The sequence below is a fragment of the Harpegnathos saltator genome, unplaced genomic scaffold (genome assembly GCF_003227715.2).
Source record: "Harpegnathos saltator strain DR-91 unplaced genomic scaffold, Hsal_v8.6 scaffold248, whole genome shotgun sequence".
In the NCBI taxonomy this organism is placed as follows: domain Eukaryota; kingdom Metazoa; phylum Arthropoda; class Insecta; order Hymenoptera; family Formicidae; genus Harpegnathos; species Harpegnathos saltator.
The window spans coordinates 127827-152683 of NW_020230037.1; the positions used below are offsets into that span (position 1 = coordinate 127827).

Below are 24857 nucleotides of genomic sequence, written 5' to 3' on the forward strand. Positions count from 1 at the left end.
AGATTATCCAAGATTCAACGTGGCGCGGAATCGCTCGAGGTCAATTAAGCGTACTCGACCACTCTCTCCTCGTCATCAGATATCAGATGCTGACTATTTCCTACGAATACACGCTGATTGGCACTCACCTGACACCGGTCCACGTGGACGCAACTGCGCGAGTCGTTCGAAAGGACTCGTCCCTCCGGGCAGACGCACTTCCACGATCCCAAGGTGTTGACGCACTCGAAGGTGAGCGCGCACTCCGCCACGCCGCTTTCGCACTCGTTCAGATCGACGCAGGCTCTCTCGTCCTGCGACAGCTCGTAGCCGGCTGGACAGCTGCAGAAGTGGCCGCCGATGGTGTTGGTGCAGTCATGGGAGCAGCCGCCGTTCGCCTCGCGGCACTCGTCGATGTCCAGGCAGCTGGACTGGTCCGAGTGCAGGTAGTGGCCGTCATGGCAGGCGCACACGTAGCTACCCAGCAGGTTCACGCAGTCGTGGCTGCAGTTGTGATTGCTGCTCAGGCACTCGTCCACATCCACGCAGTTCTTCTTGTCGTCCGGCATGAGGATGTAGCCGGCCGGGCACTCGCAGTGGTAACCGCCCACGGTGTTGACGCACGTGTGCGAGCAGCCAGAGTCGACGTCGTTCTGGAAGTCCTCGCACTCGTCCACGTCCTCGCAGGTCCTGCGGTCCGGCTTCAGCCGGAAGCCGAGCGGGCAGGAGCAACGAGTCCCGGGCTCTCCGTCCGCTCGCTCCTCCTGGTGGCAGTGGTGGGAGCAATTCCCGTTGTCGCGCTTGCAGCCGTCCAGCAGGACGCAGGTCCTGTTGTCGTCGCGCCTGAGCGCGTAACCCGCCGGGCAGAGACACCGGTAGGAGCCCACCAGGTTGGAGCAGCTATGCGAGCACCCCCCGCCGGTCTCGCACTCGTCGATGTCGTCGCAGAGCACCGGGTCCTGTGGGTTCCTACGGAAGCCTTCGTTGCAGTCGCACTCGAAGCCGCCGGCGGTGTTGAGGCACCGGTGGGTGCAGTTGTCCGACAGCTCCAGGCACTCGTCCACGTCGTCGCAGGTAGCGTTGTCCTTCGGCGACAGCCGGTAGCCGAAGGGGCAGTCGCAGTAGGCAGCCGCGTCCCCGGTGAACACGCAGATGTCGGAGCAGCCGCCGTTCCGGACGAGGCAGCCGTTCTCGTGGACGCAGAGGGTGTCGTCGTTCGGCGCCAAGGTCATTCCTGGCGGACACGAGCACGTGACATTGCCGTTCTCGTCGTGACACGAGTGCGAGCAGCCGCCGTTCCCGACCTCGCACTTGTCCTCGGGCACGCAGAGCCTCTGGTCCGCCGCCAGGATCATCCCAGGCGGACAAGCGCATGTCACGTTCCCGTCTTCGTGGTAGCATAGGTGCGAGCAGCCGCCGTTGTCCTTCAGGCACTTGTTCTCGTGAATACACATCGTCCCGTCGTCGTCCTCCGATAGCACCATGCCGGCCGGGCAGGAGCAGGATGCTCGACCGTTCTCGTGATGGCAGAAGTGCGAGCAGCCGCCATTGTCGATGGAACACGCGCTGATCTCGACGCATGTCCTGTTGTCGTCCGTCAGCAGCTTGTAGTTGTCGGGACACGCGCACTCCACCCCTCCTTCCGTGTTGGCGCACAAGTGCGAGCAGCCTCCGTTGTCCAGGATACACTCGTTCACGTCTTCGCAGGACTTGTTGTCACTCGAGAGGGCGTAGCCCAACGGACAGCGACAATGAGGGCCGTCCGGCTTGCTGACGCACTCGTGGGAGCAGCCGTGATCCTGGCTGCAAGGATCGATCTTCTCGCAGGTCACGCCGTCGGTCGACAGCTCGAAGCCGCGAGAACAATCGCAGAAAACCGAGTCTCCGGTGAAGATACAGGTGTCTGAACAGCCGCCATTCCGGACGAGACACTTGTTCCGGCGCGCGCAAGTCCTGCCGTCGTCCGACAGTTCGTGTCCTTCCGGACACGTGCAGCTGACAGTGCCGTTCGTATCGAGGCAGCCGTGAGAGCAGCCGACGTCCTGCGCCGAGCACTCGTCCGCGTCCTCGCAAGTTCTGCGATCGTCACCCAGCCGGTATCCCGCAGGACACTCGCAATAATAAGCGCCTTCGATATTCACGCACGCGTGACCGCACGCGTGCGATCCTTCGGTGCACTCGTCCACGTCCTGGCAGGTCTTCTCGTCGTCCTGCAACTGATATCCTTCTGGACAGCCGCAGCGAAACTGACCGTCGTTCTGCTCGCACGTATGCGAGCAGCCATGATCCTTGGCGCAAGGATCACTCGCCAATTCGCAGGTCCTGGAGTCTTCCCGTAGGCGCCAGTCGGCAGGACACTCGCAGTGGTAAGAGCCGTTGGTATTGACGCAATCGTGAGAGCAGTGGTGTCGCTGCTCATCCTGGCACTCGTTGACGTCCTTGCAGACACGCTCGTCCCGCGAGTACGCGTATCCCTCGGGACAAGTGCAATCGTTATCTCCTTGCGACTCTGAGCATTCGTCCTGGACGACGACGCACGTGCGATTGTCCTGCTCGAGCTCGAGCCCCGTCGGGCAGGAACACGCGTAAGATCCTTCGAGGTTCCTGCACTCGTGGCTGCAATCGTTTGTCGTCTGATCCTCGCATTCGTCCTTGTCCGTGCAAATGCTACCGTCTTCATCCAAGAGATAACCCGCAGGACACTCGCATCTGTAATCCGAGCCCATCGACGCGCACGAGTGCGAGCAGGACGAGTTGGCGCAAGGATCGATCCTCGCGCAAGTGAGACCGTCGCTCTCCAGGAACCAGGAGCCGAGAGGACACTCGCAGCGGTAAGCCGCGTACACATTGACGCACCGATGCGAGCACTCGTGCTTGTCTTCGCGACATTCGTCAACGTCCTCACATCGGCCATCGTCGTCCGGCCGGAGTCCTTGAGGACATGCTTTCTCGCAGGAGAAGCCGTCCGCCGAAAGACTCATGTCCCGCGGACAGGCGCATTCGAAACTCCCGGGGACGTTAATGCAGCCGTGGGAACAGGCGTGCTCATCCTCGAGGCACTCGTCGAAATCCTGGCAGGTCCTACCGTCTTCCCGCAGGACGTAGCCGTTCGGACAGACGCACCTGTACGCGCTCTGATCCCTCTCGCAGCCGTGACTGCAATTCGCGAGCTCGCAGCCGTCGGAAAGCACGCAGTTGCTCCCGGTGTCATCCAAGGACATGTCGTCTGGACACCGGCACTTGTAGGATCCCGGCAGATTCACGCACTCGTGCGAGCAGCCGTGCGACTCCTGCGCGCATTCGTCCACGTCGGCGCACGTGCGCTCGTCCTGCTGGATGCGATGTCCCGGCGGACAGGTGCACCTGTAGCCAACGTCCTGGTCCTCGCAGCCGTGCGAGCACGCGTGCTGATCGCACGCGCTCACCGCGAGGCAGGACCTATTGTCGACGTGCAGGACGAAGCCTGGCCGGCAGGCGCACTCGTAGCTGCCGTGTAGATTCCTGCACAGCTGTTGGCAACCGCCACCGCCTCGCTCGCACTCGTCCACGTCGACGCAGTCGAGCCCGGAGTCGCCGCTGACCTCGAGGCCGTCCGGACACGTGCAGACGAAGCCGCCGTCCAGGTTGACGCAGGAGTGCGAGCAAGGCTGTCGAGCGAGGCACTCGTCGATGTCGTTGCAGGTCGTCCGGTCGTGCGACAGCTCGTAGCCGCTCGGGCAGACGCAGCGCGGCCCGTCCTCCGTGTCCTCGCACCGATGTGAGCAAGGACTCGCGAGAGAGGCGCAGTTTCCCAGCTTCCGCGTGCAAGTGGCATTGTCGTGAGCCAGGACGAGCCCGGGAGGACACTCGCACACGTACGCGCCCACGGTATTGCGACAGACGTGAGAGCACGGCTGCGACGGCTCCTCGCACTCGTCCACGTCCCTGCACGTCGCGCCGTCCTCGTTGACCTCGTAGCCGCTGCGGCAGGCGCAATGGTAGCTGCCCGGCTCGTTCACGCACTCGTGTTGGCAATCGTGCGCCTCGATGCACTCGTTTATATCTGAAGAGCAAGGTGCAAATTGCGCGAGTCTTGCGACTCGATGGTCTCTCTTCGGGGTGGGCGAGTAACGCGAACCTACTCGCAACGTCGTTACCGTTACGGGATACTTTTCTCGGTAACGACGTTGTATCCTTTTCGTTAACGTTAACAGAGTTAGCGATGGGACGAAGCGAGCTGGAATTACAGCGTTTTGAAAGAAAATTCGCCAGAAGGGCGGCAAGGTGAATTTCAATAAGTTTTAGCGGCAATTAGAGGATTTCCCGTCATTTCCCGCCGCTTGGCGGACTCTTCGCTGCTTCGTGGTTAATAATCGTGGCAAACGACGGAGTAATTTATTCGTTCGTTCACGTTGTTTGGATAACAATAAAACGGGTTTAATCGATAGCTCTGCCGTTACTTGTACAAAGTAACTCCTCCAGCCATGACAATTTCGCTCACAGAGGAGAGATACCGGTCCTTCGTTCATGCTTCGGAAACATATCTGTTCCGATGGGATCCTTGCGGAAGGTCGATCGGAATGAGAGGACTTACCGGGTCCGGTCCCGCTCGGAGCAGGGAACGGTCACAATATGCCGCAGAGTTGACACGCTATTGCAGTGCGAGACCGCAGCACAATTTATTGTTGCCAATGACTTAGAAATTTACACATTAATCGCAACAACGAAACTCTACAAAACACTTATTCGGCTACACGGACTAAAGAAAATACCTCAGCGGTGTGCTGAGGCGAGTGTGGTTCTCGAATGTCGACGAGCGTCGAGCTTATAAAGAGAAATCGGCTGAGCACCGTTGTAGACGATCTGATCTGTTCGAGACGGAAATTAAATCTAATCCATACGTCGCAAAAGGACGAACTCATGTATATTTTCTCTTATCCTTGAGAGAGACAGCATGTATCGCGCAAGGCACGAGGCAATTCCATGCCAGAAGCATGCTCTACTCTCCGGTTCTCCGGGCGAGCAGAGTAAACAATGTATCAGCGTTTAGATTCTGACTCGTTGCCTCAACAATATTTGTTACTACGAAACGTGTTTTACCACCAAAGTTATTGCACTAGAGGACCATTGTCGCGACCATTGTTTCCGACAGGGAGAAAAGCGTGAGCTCGTCCGGTCGACACTCACCGACACACTCGAAATTCTCGTTCCTCCTGAAGCCGTCCTCGCACTTTCGGCTCTGCGGATTTTCGGTAATCTCCTCACCGTAACCGTAATCGTCATCGTCATCGTCGTCATCGTTGTCGTCGTCACCGTCGTCGTCGTCATCGCCGTTGTTGTTGTCGTTGTTGTTGTCGTTATCGCCGTCTCCACCCTCACCGTCGTAATCCTCTTCCCGCAGGACCTTCGTCACTTTATGTGGCTGCGCCTTGTTGACGCACTTGTAGGAGCCTACAGTATTTTCGCAATCCATATCCTCGGCGCAAATCCTCGGTGTGATTTCGCACTCGTTGACATCTACGAGGGTAAAGAAGATGACACGGGATCTTTTCGGTCGCCGGCCATTGTGCAACTTCCACAATGAGTCTGCGAGCGAATGAGAGAGAGAGAGAGAGAGAGAGGGAGCAAGTGCGAAACTGTTACACCCAAAAAGAAATAATATTCTATTTGTAAAGTGATTTTTTCCCATAGTCTCATATTCTAAGCGAAGTTTAGGGGAAAGCTTCCTCTTTCGATAAAGCGATTAAAGTGAAGCATTCATCTAAAATTTACTAGATATTATTCTAATTGTTTTACTCTTATTTCCAAGAGGATTTCCTCTTATCTCAACTAATTTTTCTCTTACATGAGGAGGAATATGTTGATTCGAATATCCCCTTTTTTTGTTCAATCATGCTCTATCTTCAAACATGAGCGAAAAGATAATCATATGCTCATGGGTCAGAATATTTGGAACGCTTTTTAGAAAAGGTATGTGTGTTGCTGTAACATATAACGAAGATAATTTACTTATATTTGGTCAAATGCAGTTTATAATCTGTTGCAAGAAATTGAATAATATATTCTTCCTTTCAACCATGTTCCATTATAATTGGTTATGATGAGCATCTTTGTAGTTATAAAATCTATAACAACAAAACTAGTTGGAAATTTATTTGTTATGATAATCTTATTTCATTCATGCCTACTTATTGTAGAACGGGAGCCAGAAGTGCATCTATATATATATATATATACATATATATATATATATATATTACTTTTTGCTATACATTATAAAATTCTTTTCAAATTAACCAGTAAGAATAAATAATAATCTTCTTAAAAAAAGATTCAATAAAATAATTTGTGTATAAGAGGAAATTTATATTAAAATCAGTAAGATTTGCGTTATACATATAACATATGATCTCTCTAACTTTAAGAATAATGTGTTTATAATATTTTCCTCTTAATTTTAGAAGAATCCTCTTGAGGCCGTAAGAGTAAATCCCTCCAAAATTTAGATGATTCCGATTGTTTCGAGATTACTTTTTTTTGAGTGTAAATAATTGCCACTCGGCGAGATCGCTCGGTCAGAGAATGATACAAATCAATTTAACGAATTCTTCATGACAAACTGAAAACAAAGCTGGGGAGAGTCCCGCGGCTGCGCGGGGGTTGCCCTAGGTCGATCTATTTAAAATCAACGTGAGCTGTTCAATATACCCTGACAGGTCTTCCAATTATCCGTCAGATAAAAGCCGTCCGGGCAGAGACAAAAGGCGCTCCCAGGCGTATTCAGGCACAAGTGAGAGCAGTTGGCGTTGTTCAGCGCGCACTCGTCGATGTCCTCGCAGGCGTGATTGTCGGCAGCTAATTTGTACCCGGGAATATCCGCGCAACTGCACCCGTAGCCACCTTCGAGATTGCGGCAAGCGCCTTGGCAAGGACCGTGCCCGTTGTTCGGCAGGCATTCGTTGACATCTGAACAATGTATCGGTCACGTACGTGTATATAGCTCCTCGTGCCGCTTCGGCACGGCAACTCGTCCCGTTTGGGACCAACCCGTTCGGTTCCCGTCGAAACGCTTGATCGCGAAATCGCGCTCTTGCGTGCCAGCCGACGTTTGCACGAGCGAATTAAATCGAGGGCCGAAATGAAAGACAATTCGGTTGCCGCGCGTCCGGGATGTGTTTCGCGTGCTCTCCTGTGCTCGAGTATTCGCGACAATACGACGACACGCGAGTGTGTGGAGCGACGCACGAAAAAAAAAGAAAAAGAAAAAAAAAAGGAAAGGAAAGAATAAACGAACACGTCGTGTCCCGAAGTCTGAGGTTCGCGACTCGCGACTTAATGAGTGCGTCTCTCTCTCGAAAGAGCCTCTTCGCGCGACACTAACCTTGGCAAGTGCGGCCGTCGGCGCCGAGCTGAAAACCACGATGACACTCGCAGGAATACGAGCCGGGTTCGTTGCGGCAGATGTCGGCGCATCCTGCTGTGCCTTCGGTACACTCGTCGATGTCTGAAAGGATAGTCAAGGGGAAGAGGGGCACAAATCGACGACCACGAGGGATAATGAGATCGACGTTAATTCCGCCTCTCGCAACTGCGAACCGCCAAAGATTAGAGACCTCCAATTTCCTTCAATTTCTGACCTTTTTTCTTTTGTTCGCACAGAACTGCTCAGCACTTACACACCGCACTCCCTGCGGGCGGGTCAGGAAGGTGCAAATATTTTTTTTTCTTTTTTATCGATGGCAAGACAGATTCGGACTGGATTTTTGGACTTTTCATCGGCTCGTGCTTAAAGATAAAAAAAAATAAGCATCTTTCGATCGCACATTTATTATTGTTCCATCATAGCTAAATTTAGCGTTGACAATTTAGGCGTTGTTACGTTATTAACAGGCCGAAGAAGCACCGCGCGTGGCAACTGACTCTCGGGTTACACGTTGATCGGGCAATCATCGAGCTACGATTGAGCGATACGATCGGCAAATACCCCGCATACTACAACCGGGACGGAGGTAAAAAAAAACGAAAAAAAAAAAGAAGAAGAGAAAAAGGTAATAAAAGTGAAAATGGAACTGGTATTCTGGTAAATACAGCGGAATATTCGAGTCGATCGCAGCATTTAAATTTGATAGCAATTGATATCTCGCAACAATGTGCGCAATCCGACTCTTAAATAATCCGATACGTGCCAAAACCGGTAATACCGTTATTAAGGTATTTTCGGGAGCGCCGAAATTGCGAGTCGCGCGGCCCAACCCAGCGCCTCGCAGAAATTTATTATATTTTCACCTTACAAACACATCTCGCGCGCGCACGCTTGGAATGCGGCGGGCATTATTTTCACGGTCGAATCACGTAATTTCGCACACGATGGACGCAACGTATATCGCGTATCGCGGCAGGGTGTAGAAAACAGTAAACACGACAAATCAATCCGCGGCGGACACGTAGGCGCGAGAGCTGGGGTTGGCGTAGTCTATTTCAGTGAGAATATGAAGCAAGGGAGGCGGGGTGGGGAAATATCAGGTGTCGCGAGAGTTCCTCCCTCGAAAAAGTACGAAAACGCGAGATATATGCGACGTCGAGTTCGCATAAGTACAGCGGGGCACGGCTGGCGTGTATGGATTACCTATACAGGACGATTCTTCGGCTCGAAATCCATCGAAGCAGGAACACTTTATACCGGCCGGTGTATCCTCGCACACGTGCTCGCACTCACCTCTATCCTGATCGCAACGTTTCGCTTTATCGATCGCCGGCTCTGAGACAGTAAACGCTCGAGACAATAAACAGACAAACAGACCCTTGTGAATGTGTCATGGCGCAGGGATAAAATTGCGGCGAGAGAGGCCACGTTCTACTTTTATCGTATATATATATATATATATATGTGTGTGTGTGTGTGTGTATGCTTGATGTATATATATATATATATATATATGTATGTATGTATGCTTGATATGTATACGTATATGTGCCACAGCCATGTGTATGTGTATACGTATATATATATATATGTGTGTGTGTGTGTGTATGTGTATCTGTATATGAGAATGTGTGTGATGCATCAGTGCGTGCGTGTGTGTGTATACGCTCGTTATGCTCGGGATAATGAGACGAGCGTGGGATAATCGAATGATTTCCGAACAGACTTACGGCTCTGCCTCACGCACTTCGGTCGACGACCAAGCCAGGTGCGGTTGCTGCAGAAAAGTCTGTCGGTAGTCGAGTCCATGAAAACGTAATTATCCGCGCACTTGTAAACCGCGACGAGGTATCGATTATACGGCGGCAGTACGTTCCTCCTCCTACGAAACGATGCGCCCGATCATTTCGCGTTTCTCCTTCGAGCAGCGCGCTCTCATCAGCTTTAACTATTGTCGTAAGCGTTTCTATCGTATAATTATCGTACGTGAGAGAGAGAGAGAGAGAGAGAGAGAGAGAGAGAGAGAGAAAGAGAGGGAGGAGAGAGAGTAGTAGTACACAATAGTCAAATGTCAGATAATTCGCAGCCTCGAATTCTCTGTCAGAGTCAATTGTCCCTTCTCGTCCCCGTTTCTGTTTTCTTTCTTCTTTTCGTTCTTTCCGTTTGCTTGTCTTTTTGTCGTCACGTCGGAATCTGTCGGAATTGGCTTAATCTTAAGATATGCGGCTATAATGACCTAGCGTATTTGGGCTTATGAGCGTGTTCGATCGCAGGGGCCTTGAGGGATTTCTTCTTGGGGTTTTTCTTAGTGCAGCTGGTGTCTAATTGAGACAGCAGCGTCTCGTTTAATTTCGTCGCGCCAGGTACATTTGACAGAGGCTTCTCTTGGCTCGTCTTCCTCCTCCTCTTCGCTCCGTTCTTCCTGTGCTCTCGCGTCCTACGGTGCTTCTTCGCTACGGTGTGCGTTCTGTAATGTGCGTCCCTTTGCGATTCATCCTGCGATTGCGAGCGGTCCTTTGCAGCTTGCAACTCGAACTCTCGGGGTTTGCTCCCTTGACGATCGTTCTCTCGGGGCTCGCCCTCTCGGTGCTCGCTCTCTCGGCGTTCTCTGTCCCTGGCCGGTTCATCGCCGGCGAGGATGTCCGGGCGCAAAAAGCGCAATGTATCTGCACACAAGCGAACACAATGTGAAGCGTCAGCCGAGCGGTTTCTTACTTTCCGCGGGATAATAGTCGCCCGAGATAATAGCAGCCGGCGATCGAGCGAGCTGCCGTCTCGGCTTGAACGAGTCCAGGTAATTAGTCGAGTGTTCGATCCGAGTGTTCGCTCGTCAGCGCGAAATCATCGGCCACGAACTGCAAACGCGCGCGGGCGCGCGCTCGTGCAAATAAAATATTCATCTCATAATTATAATTAAAGGAATTTTAATTAAATCGTCGACACTCGCGCGCGCGCATCAAATGGACTTTAAATCGGATATTCACTTTGCAGCGAGCAAAAATGTTCCCAGAGATATTCGAGCGTAACGTTATGGCGAGACGCGCGTGCACGCGCGCGCGCCAGAGGATTAATCTCATCAGATATACACGGTAGTCCAATGTGTGGGACAGGTACGTCTTTTACCGTGCGGATGAGATTGCCATCAGATAATGAATCTTTTACGCGCGTTCCCGTATCAACTGGATGATGCATAAAGCACCGGCGTACTCTATATACACGCGCTCGCGCCCGCATTAGCTCGCCGGAATTAGTTTGCATAAAGGGGCACACGCGTCGTTCCTCTCTTTAACGGACGGCTCGTCGCGACGCTCAGGGGAATTACTTTCGGGAATCATTCATCACCGATGAGTGCCGCGACTTGACACGCGGAGGTCTCCGCGTCTCTCCTTCGGACATTTCTTTTATATTTCAGCCACTTGCCCACTTTATTTGTCTTCCTTTCGTCGTTTTGTCTCTCCTCTTTTTCTTCCCTCTCTCTCTCTCTCTCTCTTTGTTTTTTTTCTCTTTCCTTTTTACTTTCTTTTTTTCTTTCTCGCGTCGTTTTCTCCAACGACTTCCGGGCATCCGCGCGGAATAATTGAGCAGAAGACAAGCTCGCAAGCGTGTCTGCAAGCTCGCTTGGTTCTCCGTTGCACCGGATGCGCCGTGGCCTCCTGGCCGAGGCTAAATCCAAAGAGAGTGAGAGAGAGAGAGAGAGAGAGGAGGAGAGAGAGAGGAGAGAGAGAGAGAGAGAGAGAGAGAGAGAGAGAGAGGAGGAGGCGAAAGGGAAGGGAGGGAATAACGTGCGCGATATATACGTATGCGTGCAACGTCCACGGCGGTGTATGACTTGGCGGCTTATCTGCATCGAGGCGAATGTGAGCTATGCCATGTCGGCGAATTACGTGCCGCCGATAGCACGCGCGATGGAACGAGGCGCGTTCCTGAAGCACCCCGAAACTCTCCGCGAATTTTCCCGCCTCGCCCCCGGAATCCTGACCGCCGACTCGGCATCGGCTCGGCTCGGCTCGGGCTAAACGAGGGGAGATGACCGGGCAACCGTGTTTGCGATCGACGGCGTCGCCGTTGTTGCGAACGCCGCGATTTCAGCGCGGCCGTTCGCGCTGTTCCGTCGCGGCGATCCGCATCGTGCAACGGAAATGAAATGGATCATTCGACGATACGCGGGGAATCAGCTGCGGAGGAGCAGCAGCAGCAGCAGCAGCAGCAGCAGCAGCAGCAGCAGCAGGAGAAGGACGAGAGGTGGGGCGGGGATAAATTCTGCGGGGAGCTGCGCCCCGCGGGTCTCCTCGGTCTCGTTCTCTTGATTAAACGAAAAGTTCCGAGTCTATCGAGACTCCGTGAGGGCTGCGAGAAGGAAACTGCGAGCGAAGAACACGAGGACACCCTATATATCTCAAGTCGGGAACAGCGCCAAGCCCCCGGCTTAAGATATGCCGATAACTTGAGCATCGGTGAAAATTGAATCCCACGGTGGAGTCGTGTTTCCATAAATCACCGGGGAAAAGCGGCCGTCCCGCTTCGGAATTGTTCTTCCAAAACTTCCCGCCGCTTTCTGACGTATCGTTTATAAAAGCGCCATTTTTAAATATCATCCCGCCGCGGAAGATTAACGCGACGTCTCGCTCCGCGGCGCTGCCGGCGATCACGGGGATTGCGGATTGCATTTCGCGACACTCCGCGCGCGCGTCGCGAAATTACTCCTCCTTTCCCCGTCTCCTCCTCTCCTCTCGCTCGCTCCTCGATAATTACTCGCGCATCACCGCGCCCGGTGACGTAACGTTCTTCGATGCGCATGCAGGAGTACTAGTCTATTTCTGGAGCGCGCGCGCGATAAGATCGCGAAAGAGCGGCGACCGCGAACTCGCCGACCGGTTAACTCGGTCGATCGGTCGATCGACCGGCGCGATGTCTCGATCGTCGCGATTCGACGTGAGCGATTGGCTGGCTCACATTACGATATTAAGAGCGAGAGCTCGCTCATCCACTCCCCTCCCCCCCCCTCTTCCCCGAGCTCCCTTTATTTATTTATCGTCGGACGCCGAGCGTCTCGCGGTAAACGGATTTGTCCGTCAGTCCAGGGAACACGTGCGTCGGGGCTTCAGGAGCCGCCAGGCGCAAGGAGTTAGGCTCCCTTTCATGCGGATAATTGACTTGCGTCGATCAGTCGCTAACAATGACGCGCGCGCGACGCGATGCGCGATGCGCGATGCGCCGCGCGACCGTGATACACGCGCGCCATTCGCTCGGATTCGCGCCGAGCGAATTCATCCCAAGAGCGAGAGCAATCGGCGGCCGGCGTGACAGGGTGACGCGCGCGGGGAGAGGGGAAATACTTTATTTAGCGCGCGAACATCCCCAGAGTCCGGCGGACTCCGAGATTGCGGATTGAGAACGATATCGCTCGCGAGGGCGGCGCGAGTGAGCTGGCGAGGGAAGAGGAGAGGAACATCCGGAGCGGCGGAAAGGGATTAATTGATCCGAGCAATGAGATACTTTTCATCGGTGCCGCGAGAGGATCGTAACTCCGCGACAGCGCGCGTACGGAACGAGTCCGCCTGTCTCTCGAGACGGTTCGCTTACGTCTGGGTCGACGTTACGAGCAATCGTCGAGGAGATCGCGATAAGTCGCGCGACGGAGGTACGCATCGCGGGGACTGCCAATTGAGTCGAAACGAGTCGCGTGACGTGGCCGATTACGGAGATCGACGTGGAATCGCGATCGCGGCCGAGTAATCCGACGAGGGCACGCACGGGCCCGAGACGTGTTTCGCGCGGACGAGTCTCCGTGCTTGCGCGCGCTTGTGTGCGAATATTGCAGATATTAAGCCGAGATCGCCGAGCGCGTTGCGTACGGCGGCCGGAGGAAATGGCGGCGCGCGACGAATCGAAGGGAGAAGCGCGACAAATTAGGCAGCGCGCGCGTACCGGATGGATTAGACGCGGCGTGTTCGCGTCTACGAGCTACGAGCGCGAGTAATCTCTCGTAACGAGGTACGTATCGACGCGGTATGTGCGCGCGCGCGCGCGGCGAGCTCAAGTAGGTATACGATATATCTTACTGAGGAGCACGCATGTCGGGGCGGGCTGATCCCATTTGTCGCCGACGCAAGTCGCCACCTTGGTACCCTTGACCCTATAGCCCGGCTCGCACCTGAACATGATGTGCTGAGTGCCGTCCTGCATGGTCTTCAATATCCTGCCGTTCTCCGGCGACGGTGGCAGAGGACACGCGCTGAAGACTCCTGAAAATGAGAGAAAACGCGCTTTACGACACCGTGAAGCTCGCGAAGCCGCTTCGCGACGATTCGCCACGAGCAGCGACCGGGAGTTCGTCGCCCTTGAGCTCCGTCGCGCGTCGTCATCGAGAGATGGAGCGCGCGCGCGCGCGCGAGAGAGAGAGAGAGAGAGAGAGAGAGAGAAAAAGAGACACACACACAGAGAGTCGAGTAAATGAGATCGCGCGCGAGAGTTGGCGTGATCGAGTTACCTTCGTTTTCAATTATGCCGGCTTCTGAACCACCACGGTGGTATCACGCACGTAGGTCCGGAGGGCTTATACTCCTGGCGATAGTGGCAGCGCGAGTGAAGTGGAAAAAAGACACGTCCCCGTCGAGCACATGGCGGATCTTGACGCGGTCGCACCGCGCGCGAGCACGGTGGTGACGTGGGATTAAAATTGAATAATTCCGCGGGCTAGCGTAATATACGGCCGCATCGTGACGACGCGCAGTATGCGACGCGTTTACGCCGCAAAAATTTTACCGTAGGACCGCCGGGCGCATGGTGATGCGATGGTCGTCAACGAGGCGGACGTGCCCGCTACAAAATGAATCTCTTTCGCGTCTGTCGGAGCGTGAGTCGCGAAACCAAATAACTTTTGTTTCGTTCCTACAAAGTGGCTGAAAGCTACCGAAAAAACCGAGAGATGGAGAGAAAGAGAGAGAGAGAGAGAGAGAGAGAGAGAGAGAGAGAGAGAGAGAGAGAGAGAGAGAGAGAGAGAGAGAGAGAGGAGAGAGAAAGGGAGTGAGGGAAGCGGTCCTTTCGGGAGACGAATTCGCTTTTTCCTTCGTGGAAATTTTCAATTGCGTATTTTATTTCTCTACATATTTCATAGAAATATCGGGCGCCGCCTGAACAAAGGATCAGATTTTAGCTTCGCGGACGAGCACGATAAAGGCTTTGTTCGTCTGATTTTCAATGAGAATTTCATCTGCAAGCTTATTGGCCGCGAAATACAAATTGCCGCGGGCGAAAAGTTATTGTTGCGAGTGAAAATTTATTTACCGCCAAGTAATTCGGCCACTCGACGACTCGCCCTTACGGCGGAAGAGATGGAAGCCGCCGCCGGTGAAAAATACACTTCGGCCGGCCCGCGTCCTACGCCGCGGACGGCGTCTCTCCGACGTGAAGTCTATCGGCCGGTGATAAAACGCCCTGGCAAAACTTCTCCATTGCGGTTTTACTTGTCTCCCCGCTGTTATAAAGTGCATCGTAAATTGTCGCAAACGTACCGCCAACGCATTGTGTTCACGCGTTGGCCGTACACCGCATCGAAATTCTAATTTTCCCCAGCGGTACTTAAGCCACCTTATTTATTTATCGTCCTCGAGACAGACGGCGGGACGCGTGCATTTTTCAAGTCGGCTTCGCGGACTTACTAGTGGACCGGGTCTCGAAGGATCGCAAAGTGCAGGAGAGGACGCGGACGATTGAAGTCGATGAAATTACTCCAATTAATTTATATTTCCCTTCATCGAAGGAACACCGAAGCGCGCCGTCGAGCCGGCATAAATCAGACATTTAATTAAATATGGATCGCAAAACAATGCGCCCGCGAGGGGTGTGCTAAAATATTCAGAACGCAATATTCGCTCTGGGGTCCGTCGTCCTCCGCTCGGACCGCTCGGGTGTGTTAAAGTGCGCGAAATTTAGCACTGTCGAAACGCCGACTTCGCAGGGCCGCAAGACGTGACGCAAGGCCGTTCCGTGGGATTAACGAAGAATTAAACGCTTAATTAAAGTAACTCGCGGCGCCCCAATTTATGTAATTGACCGGCGGCACGTGAGTCACGGCTTGCCCCCTCGCGCATGGGAATGGGAATTATACCAGTCACTCGAGATTATTGGATTACTCCCGATTTGCATAGATCGGTAAATCAAGATTACGCGGTAAGCAAACCCATCTCGCGGCTCGGGTCAACGAGTGTGTGCACCTCCTTACGCGGACGAAGGGACAATTTATCAGGACTTCAGGTCTCACCGAGTCCTCGCGCGCGCGCGTGTTGCGCTCAACGAAACATGTGTAAATGGCAAATGTGCAAACTCATTATTATCTGAATCAACACACACACACACGCACACGTACACATCCACTCTCGCAGTTGGAGCTTGCGATTCGCCGACGGGCGCGATTTTTCGAGAGAGAGAGAGAGAGAGAGAGAGAGAGAGAGAGAGAGAGCCGCGAACGCTCAGCTACCCTTTTCCCGCTCCTCGACGCTCTTTCGCTCGCGGCGACTTTCGGTCGCTGCGAATTACCGGCGGCAGGAAGTATCGACCCCGTCTGCTTGGAGCGGGCTGCACAGGAGAGCTTCTTTCGAGTAGCTCTCGGTACACGTATGTGCAAACGACGTGCGATCAATGATCTCGACTCCTCCGGTGTCAACGACTTTGACAACGCGCCGCGCGGACGAGGCAGAGGACGAGGTTAGTCACGCGCGTCCATTAAGGCCCCTCACGATCGAAATCGCAGATTCAACGTGTCTCTCTCTCTCTCTCTCTCTCTCTCTCTCTCTCTCTCTCTCTCTCTCTCTCTCTCTCTCTCTCTCTCTCTCTCTCTCTCTCTTTTAACGATATCCGCGGCGCAGCGATATCCCACCCACCGCTCGCCTCGTCATGCTGCCCGAACACAATCGTCGTTCCGGATGTCGCGAGCAAAAGAAAGGCCCAGACGTTCCGGCATAGAAACGTCCTCCGGGTAAGCTTAAACGGTGAGAATCGGCGGCGTTTAGTCCAGCCGACGCGCGCTCCCGTCGAAAACTCGCTCCGGACGTGTCTCTATAAGCACTTCGGCCCGGCAAAACCGAAAAAAGGATATCGAAAAGGGACACACACACACACACACACACACACACACACATACAGCGACGTCGGTAGACAGTGGAAGTAGCGGCGTAAAGCAAAAGCATGTTCCTCTCGAGCGAGTGACTTTTTTTGCCCTCGACACGAGTCGCACTTGTCCGGAATTCTCAAGTATTTTTCCTGTCGGACACTCTGATAAACCAATAAATCAGCACATGATCGGTGATTACGTGTTGTATAATTTGTATCTCTTACGGTCCGATATCCGCGCGTCTCTCGCGTCTTCTCTTCTTTCTCGCGCCGCGTCGGCGGAGTCGAGCCGAAAGTCCGACGCGGAACAAGAAGGCGCTTTAGCGTCTTTGCGTGCGCTACATGTGACACGAGTTATATTCCGCTTCGACGAATAAGAAGGAGATGCCGCGCGACGATCGAGCTCGATATATGCGGTGTGCTTAAGAAGAAAATAAGTAATTTTTCCAGCTCATTCGCACGGGAGAATATTGCCTTTCTATATCGCTGCGCGACAGCAACGACCAAATCGTTCCTCGTGTTTGTTTGCCAGGAGTATCGTAAATAAATATAAAAGCAGAAAGAAGCGGGAGAGAGAGAGAGAGAGAGAGAGAGAGAGAGAGAGAGAGAGTGCTCGGAGGAGTGGCTGGAGTAAACCAGCTTGTGCCGCACGACCAACGCAAAATTATTTCTAGCCTTTGTAAACAGCAATCTTTTTCCAAGGGAGATGGGCTCTCCGACGAAAGGAATATCGGTCGCATCGATTTATCTGCGGCGGTGGCCGCGTCGTACACCTACCCGCTTCCCGGCCAGACTGACGTTGGCCGAGCAATTTCGCCGCAACAGGAACAACGTTTTCCCATTTGGCAATCCGAAACCGAAGACAGCGCGGCGCATCGCGTCTCCAGTCGTGAATTTTTCACTCGATAAATCTGTCGTTACTGACTTCAGCGTGAGACGCGGAAAAGAAGTAACGTCGTGCTCGCGAAGAGCGGGAGAGAGAGAGAGAGAGAGAGAGAGAGAGAGAGAGAGAAAATACTCGACTTCATCTTCCTCCCTCTTGACGCCAACGACCGCAAAAGTCAAGTTCGCGCTTTAACGCTCGTTATGGATTTTCCGTACATCGTCGCGTCTCCGAATCTCTCCAGCTTGCGTGAAGCGGTGTCGCGCGCTGGATCGTGCGAATAAGTACTCGTCGTCGCGTCCCGACAATGTCGCGCGTTCATTTCTCCCTCTCGTCGCAAAGTTCTCGCCGCGATTTGCCGCGAAAGAGTCGCGCACGACCGAGTTGAAAATCGCGCGCGCGGAAGTTCCCTTAGATGTGATCTCGTCCTTGCGACTTGACTCGCGGCGCGCGCGCGAGCGCGCAAATGCGCGTGCAAACACGAGTCGCTACCGAGCTCTCGAGTGATTCCGGATTCAAGAAAAGGGAAAAGCCGACTGTCCTGCTCGCGCTGACCTCCTCGCGAGAGAATGACTAGATCAGTGAGCGGTCACGTGTCCGAACTTTGCACGGGTCGTTAACAACGAGGTAGATTTCGAAGGGACGATGCGAGGCCGGCTGTACGTCATGCGAAAGGATCCTCCTTCCGGGGAAAAGAGCGACGTCTATAGCTCGTCTCCACGTGAGAAGCGTTGCTTTTAAGCCGGCCTTACCGAAGCCGCCTTCTGTGCCCGTTCAGATGAGCACTGACACAGTTCTATCGAATTACCGGAGCCGCAGGAGCCCGCTCCAACTGCTCGAGCCGTTTGTTGCTGAAGAACACGCCGCGCCGCTGCGTACGACTTGCCTGGGAAATCGAGCCGCGTATATCGAGTTCGCCCCTTATTATAACGGATATTAGCGACCGCAGAGAGGAGACTCGTCTCGTTCCCTCGCGCGTCACGTCATCCAATGTCACGTCGGCGATCGCGACTTCGGGGAACCTTGACGGGGCTGCTCCTTTTCGTAAATTCGCCCAGGATCCGCGCGTTTTTCCCTCTTTTCCCTTCGTCTTCCGCTGGGACCGAGACCGCTCCCCGATCGATTCCGATTTCTGAGAGCTCGCGCTCTCTCTAAGAACTGCCTGTCGATACGAACTTTGCAAAGTCTCGCGATAATTATGCAGTATAGAGGATGCACCTTCAATGACTTTGACCTTGATATATGTTGTCAAGGGCATCACTCTGAGCAATGTGCAAGAGGTTTCAGGTGGCGCTCGTTGTTTGTTGAAAAGTTATCAACAAAAGAAGTTTCATTAATCGGGCGTAATTTTTCGACACTGTGTACATTTAGGTACGGTAAACTTTGCACATATGTGTGAGCAGAGGAGAGGCTTAACTGCATAATTACCAAAAGTTATTACTGTTTTATCCAAAAATTTCTTTCATATATTCTTAAATCCTTCATTTAGGCATCAGCATAGCATACGATCGTGTTGACAAGAGTTATAAAAATATACATATTTTGCATATATTCTGTCGTATAAATTTATTATATGATTATAATTATTGAAAATATAAAACAAGTTTCGTAAGTACGATCTTTCCCCTTACTAAATTAATGAGTCTACGATATAGTACTAAAATAACAGATTCTGAGAAGATTAACAAAGATCCTTGCGCAAAATTTGACATACGAGATACGTAGATAAGTTACTTAAATGCAAACCTTGCTTAGGGGTCTTTGCTGATCATTTCGGAATCTACAATTTTAGTATACGATAGACTTGTCAATTTAGAAAGGCGAAAGATTCAAGTGCCAAAACTTATGTATATAAAAACGAACGTATTGATAATTCGTTTTGATGGTTTCGAGTACCATTCGAAGAGCTTAAATTGGCGGTCGTTGTTTATTACGAACGGCAAATACAAATTACGTTCATTTTGTTCAACTTCTTTTGTTGATAACTTTTTAACAGACAACAAACGCCGCCTACAACCTTTCGCACGTTATTCAGGGTGATGACCTTGACAACGTACCTTGACAAGGTCAAAGTCATCGAAGGTGCATCCCCTATAATTACCATCTCGCGACTACCCTTTTCCCCGGCAAATGACGTTCCCGTCATCCGAGCGGCGAATCATTCACCTAGACGTGACGGTGAGGAAAAATGAAGAAGCGCAACCGATCGCCGTCGTCGTCGTTGATTATAAGTAGCCGAGGAAGTATCACGCCGTAGCCTCCGCGTAATCGATGACTTTCCAGCAGACACTAAGTCGCCTTCGAGTTCTAGCGGGCTGATAACGACGCGGTACGGTCGGACGCGACAAGCGCACGAGGAAGCCGGTTTGATAACGCCGGCTCGTCGAGGTGCGGCTCTCGCGGGATTCGCGGAACGGCGTTGTGGAAACGAGCGATCGAAAATAAACGGCGCTTTAAGCGCGGCGACGTGAAAGTCGCCGGGAGAGACGGCGCGCGCTCCTCGACGTTTGATTAATAATCGCTCCAAGTAGCCGGTGATTTTCGCATTAAGCTCCGCCCCCGTGATTGCGACTGTGCGTCGCCGTAATCTCGCGACTGAAACGCGCGCGCGCGCGCGTATTCGCCACACGATCGCCGCTAAATCGCACGCTAAATGTTAGCGACGTACACTTGTCTGTCGTTACGTGCACATCATTATGAAATTATATTCCGTTGGCCGGGCGAACTCGATGGCCGGCAGACGTACGTGTGTGTGTGTGGGAAGAGAAACAAAAACAAAGAAAAAAGAGAGAAGAAATTAATTGTAACACGTGTAAAACGTGACGTGAAATATCGCTGTCGCGCCGGCGCGAGTTCGTATCAAACTTTGTCGAACGACAAACTATTCGGCGCACATTGGAGAATTATGACGCGCCGGTGACGACGAGAAATTGAATACTTCGCGGTCTTGTTAAAAACATTTTACCGAGCGACGCGACGAATGCTCGGGGAAATCGCAAAATATGCGACACTCGCTCGCTCGCGCAAAATCCCGCAATTGCTCGTAACGACGCCGCCGCCGTCGTCGTCGCTGACAACGACGACGGCGACAACGACGACGACGACGACAACGACGACGACGACGATGACGACGACGACGACGACAAAGCAGGCGACTGCGGACCGCGACCACGAAACGACGGGAGTTCACCATACACGATAAATTCTGCGAGTGTCGTCGGTATGGAAATTAATTAACGCGCTTCTGCGTGACCGTTGTAACCATAAATAATGTAAGACACTTTGGCGCTATTATCTACCCTGCGACAGTGGCTGTTCCGCGACGGGAGGGGGACTGGGAGTGGGGGTTGGAGGCGGTGGGCTGGGACCCGAATTTCCGTTATAAATTGATAACTTCGTCGGCAACAATAGGCACCTAGAGCGTTTTCGTGTTCGGCATGCCCGAGTAACACAATGTAAAAGCGTTTCGCTGAAAATGAGGCCGAGTACGTGTATATCGGCCTACCGAAAGTGTACGCATTTATCCGGGACGTTAGTGCATGCATATGGAAATGAACCCCGCGGTAGTCGCGCGCTCGCACCCCCCCCCTCCCCTCGGTCGCCCATCCACCCCATACCTATCCGCAATACACCGCACACATACACGTACACGAGCGATCGAGCGAGTGCGCGTGTATTATCGTATATAGATTGTGGTCAATCGTCAAACGATAAAATCGTGCGCTGATCAGAAATGCAGATTCAATTAGGAGAAGGTACACGCAGAAATTTAAACGGAACGCAAAATTGATCGGGGTTGGCGCCGCTGAAAATTGGATCGAGTTCGCGAGAGAGCTCAAATTGAAATGAACTGTCGACTCTTTCTCTTTCTCTCTCCGCCTCTCCCTCTCTCTCTCTCTCTTCCCCTCTTGCCCTTTTCCTTTCCCTCGGGGTACTTGCAAGTCGGCGAGCGAGCGCGAGCGCGCGCTCGCGAGCGGAATTTTTGTCGCGCGACTCTCCGAGATCGAGGACGAGCGTCGGCGAAAGATAAACCGCCGCGATCTTGATCGGGCAACGGAGTTTCTCGTTCGTCTTCGGGCGCGGAAGTTCAGCCGGAGTCCAAACCGCCGAAAGCTCGGCTCTCGCAAACGCACGGCATCGCTGTCGGGCTGAATTTACTCGGCGCGCGACTCGATACGACGGATCGGATCGGATCGGATCGCGAAAGATACTTACCGACGAAACGCGAACACGCGCGCAATTATGCTAATTCCCCCGGCTGATTTATCGGCCGTACGTTACGCCAAAGCAAACAAGGCGTGTGTATCGGGTTACAAAACTTATTAGCATACGCGGCGATAGAAGCGACACGCGAGACCGCTCGAAAATGGGTCGGAGCCGAGAGATCGGAAAAAATCCCGGCCGTGGATCGACTTGCGGGTATCCGGGAAAGCGCAAATTGCTCCTACACCCGACCCGTTACTGCGGGGCACGTTTTATCCGGTCGATCGAACACATATTTCGAATTACCCGTGTTCTATTGACTCGTAACTCGATTCGAACTGGAAAAATAACGGGTAGCGTGCCGCTACCTGCCCGCCGCCGCGCCGCCGCGCTATGCAGCCGTACGTAAGTGAATTGAAAATAATCGACGATAATCACGCTAATTCGCTATCGCGCGTGAGAGCGCGGCGCGCTACGTTCACGTTATACGCTTGCGTATAACGCCGAAGAAAGGGTGAAAGCGACTAAAGATCGCCGTGGGAGTCTCGCGTTTGTTCGCCCGCGTTTTACCTCCGCGGTAACTCGCCGCGTAATATGCATCGCCATCGCCGGCCGATTATCGCGAATCACGTTCAATTGCTGATAATACTTTCCCTCCGATATAATGCGCGCCCATTACCTTCCTCTCTCACAGGACGAGAGAGAGAGAGACCCGGCTACTTTTCGACAACGGCGGACGATTTGTCGCGCCGTTGCTGTCTCGCGCGAGACATTTGCATGAGAGAGGCGACAGCGGGATTTTTCGCGCCACGTATATACGAAATAAAGGAAAGGAGGCTCGCGTGCATTTTGTCGCATTTTGAGCCATAGTCGAATTGAACCAACAATCGAGCTGACTTTTCAGCTGATTTTGCACAAAAGGCAGATTCGCGGAGAATTGGTGTGCCAAAACTTTGCGGTCAGCTCGCCATACACAGGCTCGAAATCGAGTTCGTCTCTAACTCGATTCGAATTGTCCCGGTTGATCTTTCTCTATTTTTCTCTCTCTCTCTCTCTCTTTTTTTTCATAACATGCATATATTCCTCCCGCCCTGTGAAATATCGAGCGTTTCGGCTAAATTCGTGCTTCCATCATCCATCGTGAGTGACGCGATAGTGCTCGCTTCTAACAGCGACACGGCGCTCCTCCTTTTATTCCTTCCGCCGCGCGCGCGCGCGTGTCGCAAGGGGATTCCCTTCCGCGTTCAATCACGCAGCCTCCGACCTCTTCGCTGCGGGACGACCGCAAATAAAAGAGCGACTTAAGAAAGAGCGGAGACTCATCGAACGGAATCGCGAGGAGGGAAGCGCGTAAGTCTTTTTCCGCGTGCCATTTCAACAAGCTTTAAGCTTTGAGCTTCCGTGTCGCTCGTGTCGCTCGTGTGGGCGAGCCCGGGTAGAGAGATACGACAGCGGGGAACGGCGAAGCGGAATTTGGGAAATAAAGTCCGTTCGAAGCGGGTCATACATAGGAGAGGTAATGTACCATGAGCGAGAGAGAGAGAGAGAGAGGGAGGGCGCATATACTCGTTCCAACGAAAACGTTCCGCTTAGCGAGCGACGATGCGAGCGGCCAGAAAGAAAAGATCCCACCCGGGATCTTCATCATCGACGAGGACCCACGAGGACCCACGGATCGATAGATCGGGATGCAGAATCGATCACGGTATATGTAATGCGATTTTGTCTCAAGCGTTATCTGATCTCGACCGTCTCCGAGTTTCCAAGTGGAAGGAAGGCAATTCCGCGGAAAACAGCGTGTCGTGGAAAACAATTAGAGACGCGCGGCAATAAGACCGCGCCAGCCAACGTCGGCTCTTCGGCACAACAATGGGAAACAACAACGAGGCACACACACACACACACACACACAGGCGTGAGGGCGTGAAGGCGTCGCGCGTGAATTGCGGATTTCTCGATGAAAATTCGATTACAGCGCGTGTGTCGCCCATTGCGATGCTTCGCGCGCGCGGTCGTCGTCCTGGGCCACTCTGAGAAAGGTTACTGGCACGTCGCCTTCGTGTCCAAAGTAAAGGAAGATGTACATCCGAAGAACACACACCGTTTTTCTGATTCTAAAGCGAGTGACCGTTTGTTGACTAGATGCGAGAAACGATTTTTCTGTTTCAGATTCGGCAGCGCTCACGGCGACAAAACAGACGCAGTGCCCGGGAGGGGAGGAGAGACATCCGGCGGATGCAGATGCAGACTGGTTGGGTTCCAACCCGGGCCGGGCAGGCTCGGCTGTCGAAGGTGAAGTCGAAGGAATTTGCTACATCTCCCTTCCCGAACTTTTCGGATCAGAAATCGAGGTGTCACCGATGTCACGGGGTCATTCGGATCACGCGAATCCGAAGAATTGATCCTCTCGTATCTCTACACGCGTATTTGCGCTTGTTAAAGCGAATCCCAAAATCTCAGCCGACTGTTTCTCTTTTCTGTTCCAGATTCAGATAGCGGAACGTGGCGGAGGTCGAGATATTCGGTAGGGCGACAAATGGGCGACAAGATTTAAGGTGACGGATGAGAAAAGTGAGATGGGTGCTTGAGATGTCTCGCTGAGCAATCAACGCGATTTACTCTGCCTACAGGTGAATACGTCTCTCGGAGTAATTAGGGGATCGCCCTCGGCTGTTCGATAGATATGTACGTAACAGTTTTGTTGATACACCGGATATTTTGATCTTTGATAAATGTATGTATTCATATAAAAAATAATGTAAATATACAGGGTGAGTCATTTAAATTACCCATCTCAATAGCTTTTTCATTCTTTGATGCAGAAACAAATGTTTCAGACAAAAGCTGTATGGTGGGGGATATCAAGGGGGATATAAAACAACTGTATCAGTTTGTTTACAGATAACGCCTCTTTCGAGATATTCACTGATCATTATTTTTCTTAAACGAAAACCCCAATTTTTTATTATATCATCTTTCTCTGCCAATTAATTTGGACAACTTTTGTCTGAAACATTTTTTTATTTGCCTAATAATTTTTTAGATATTTAAGGAAAACTTGGTAACTTTTGCAATATTTAACTTACGATATCTCGTTAATTATTTGTCGGAAAAAAACAATACTAGGCTTTTTTACTCTATTTGGTCTCAAGAATATATTGTTAGAAGAGCGCCCTGACTTTTGTTAATTTGATGATTTGAAATTTCCAAAAGTCGATCCGAAAGTCGGCTATAATTGTTTTATGTCCCCCTTTAAACCATACAACTTTGTCTGAAACA

General features: G+C 52.4%; 1 protein-coding gene and 1 long non-coding RNA gene across 8 annotated transcripts in view; one reads left to right on the forward strand and one right to left on the reverse strand.

Annotated features, from left to right (window-relative positions):
- LOC105183044 (fibrillin-1) overlaps nucleotides 1–24857 on the reverse strand; it is a 51816-nt gene that overhangs the window by 20534 nt on the left and 6425 nt on the right. For all 7 annotated transcript variants that reach the window (XM_025298931.1, XM_025298935.1, XM_025298933.1 and 4 more), the window contains exons 3-10: nucleotides 13444–13626; nucleotides 9618–10047; nucleotides 9112–9263; nucleotides 8585–8716; nucleotides 7340–7462; nucleotides 6667–6924; nucleotides 5146–5475; nucleotides 129–4021 (exon numbers count right to left, since the gene is read on the reverse strand). In XM_025298931.1, coding sequence (XP_025154716.1) covers nucleotides 129–4021; nucleotides 5146–5475; nucleotides 6667–6924; nucleotides 7340–7462; nucleotides 8585–8716; nucleotides 9112–9263; nucleotides 9618–10047; nucleotides 13444–13626 — 5501 coding nt within the window. The remainder of the gene's footprint in view (nucleotides 1–128; nucleotides 4022–5145; nucleotides 5476–6666; nucleotides 6925–7339; nucleotides 7463–8584; nucleotides 8717–9111; nucleotides 9264–9617; nucleotides 10048–13443; nucleotides 13627–24857) is intronic.
- On the forward strand, nucleotides 13132–24284 carry LOC112588579 (uncharacterized). Its single transcript, XR_003112939.1, has 3 exons — nucleotides 13132–13375; nucleotides 23748–23870; nucleotides 24065–24284. It is a non-coding gene; the product is annotated as an uncharacterized LOC112588579 (long non-coding RNA).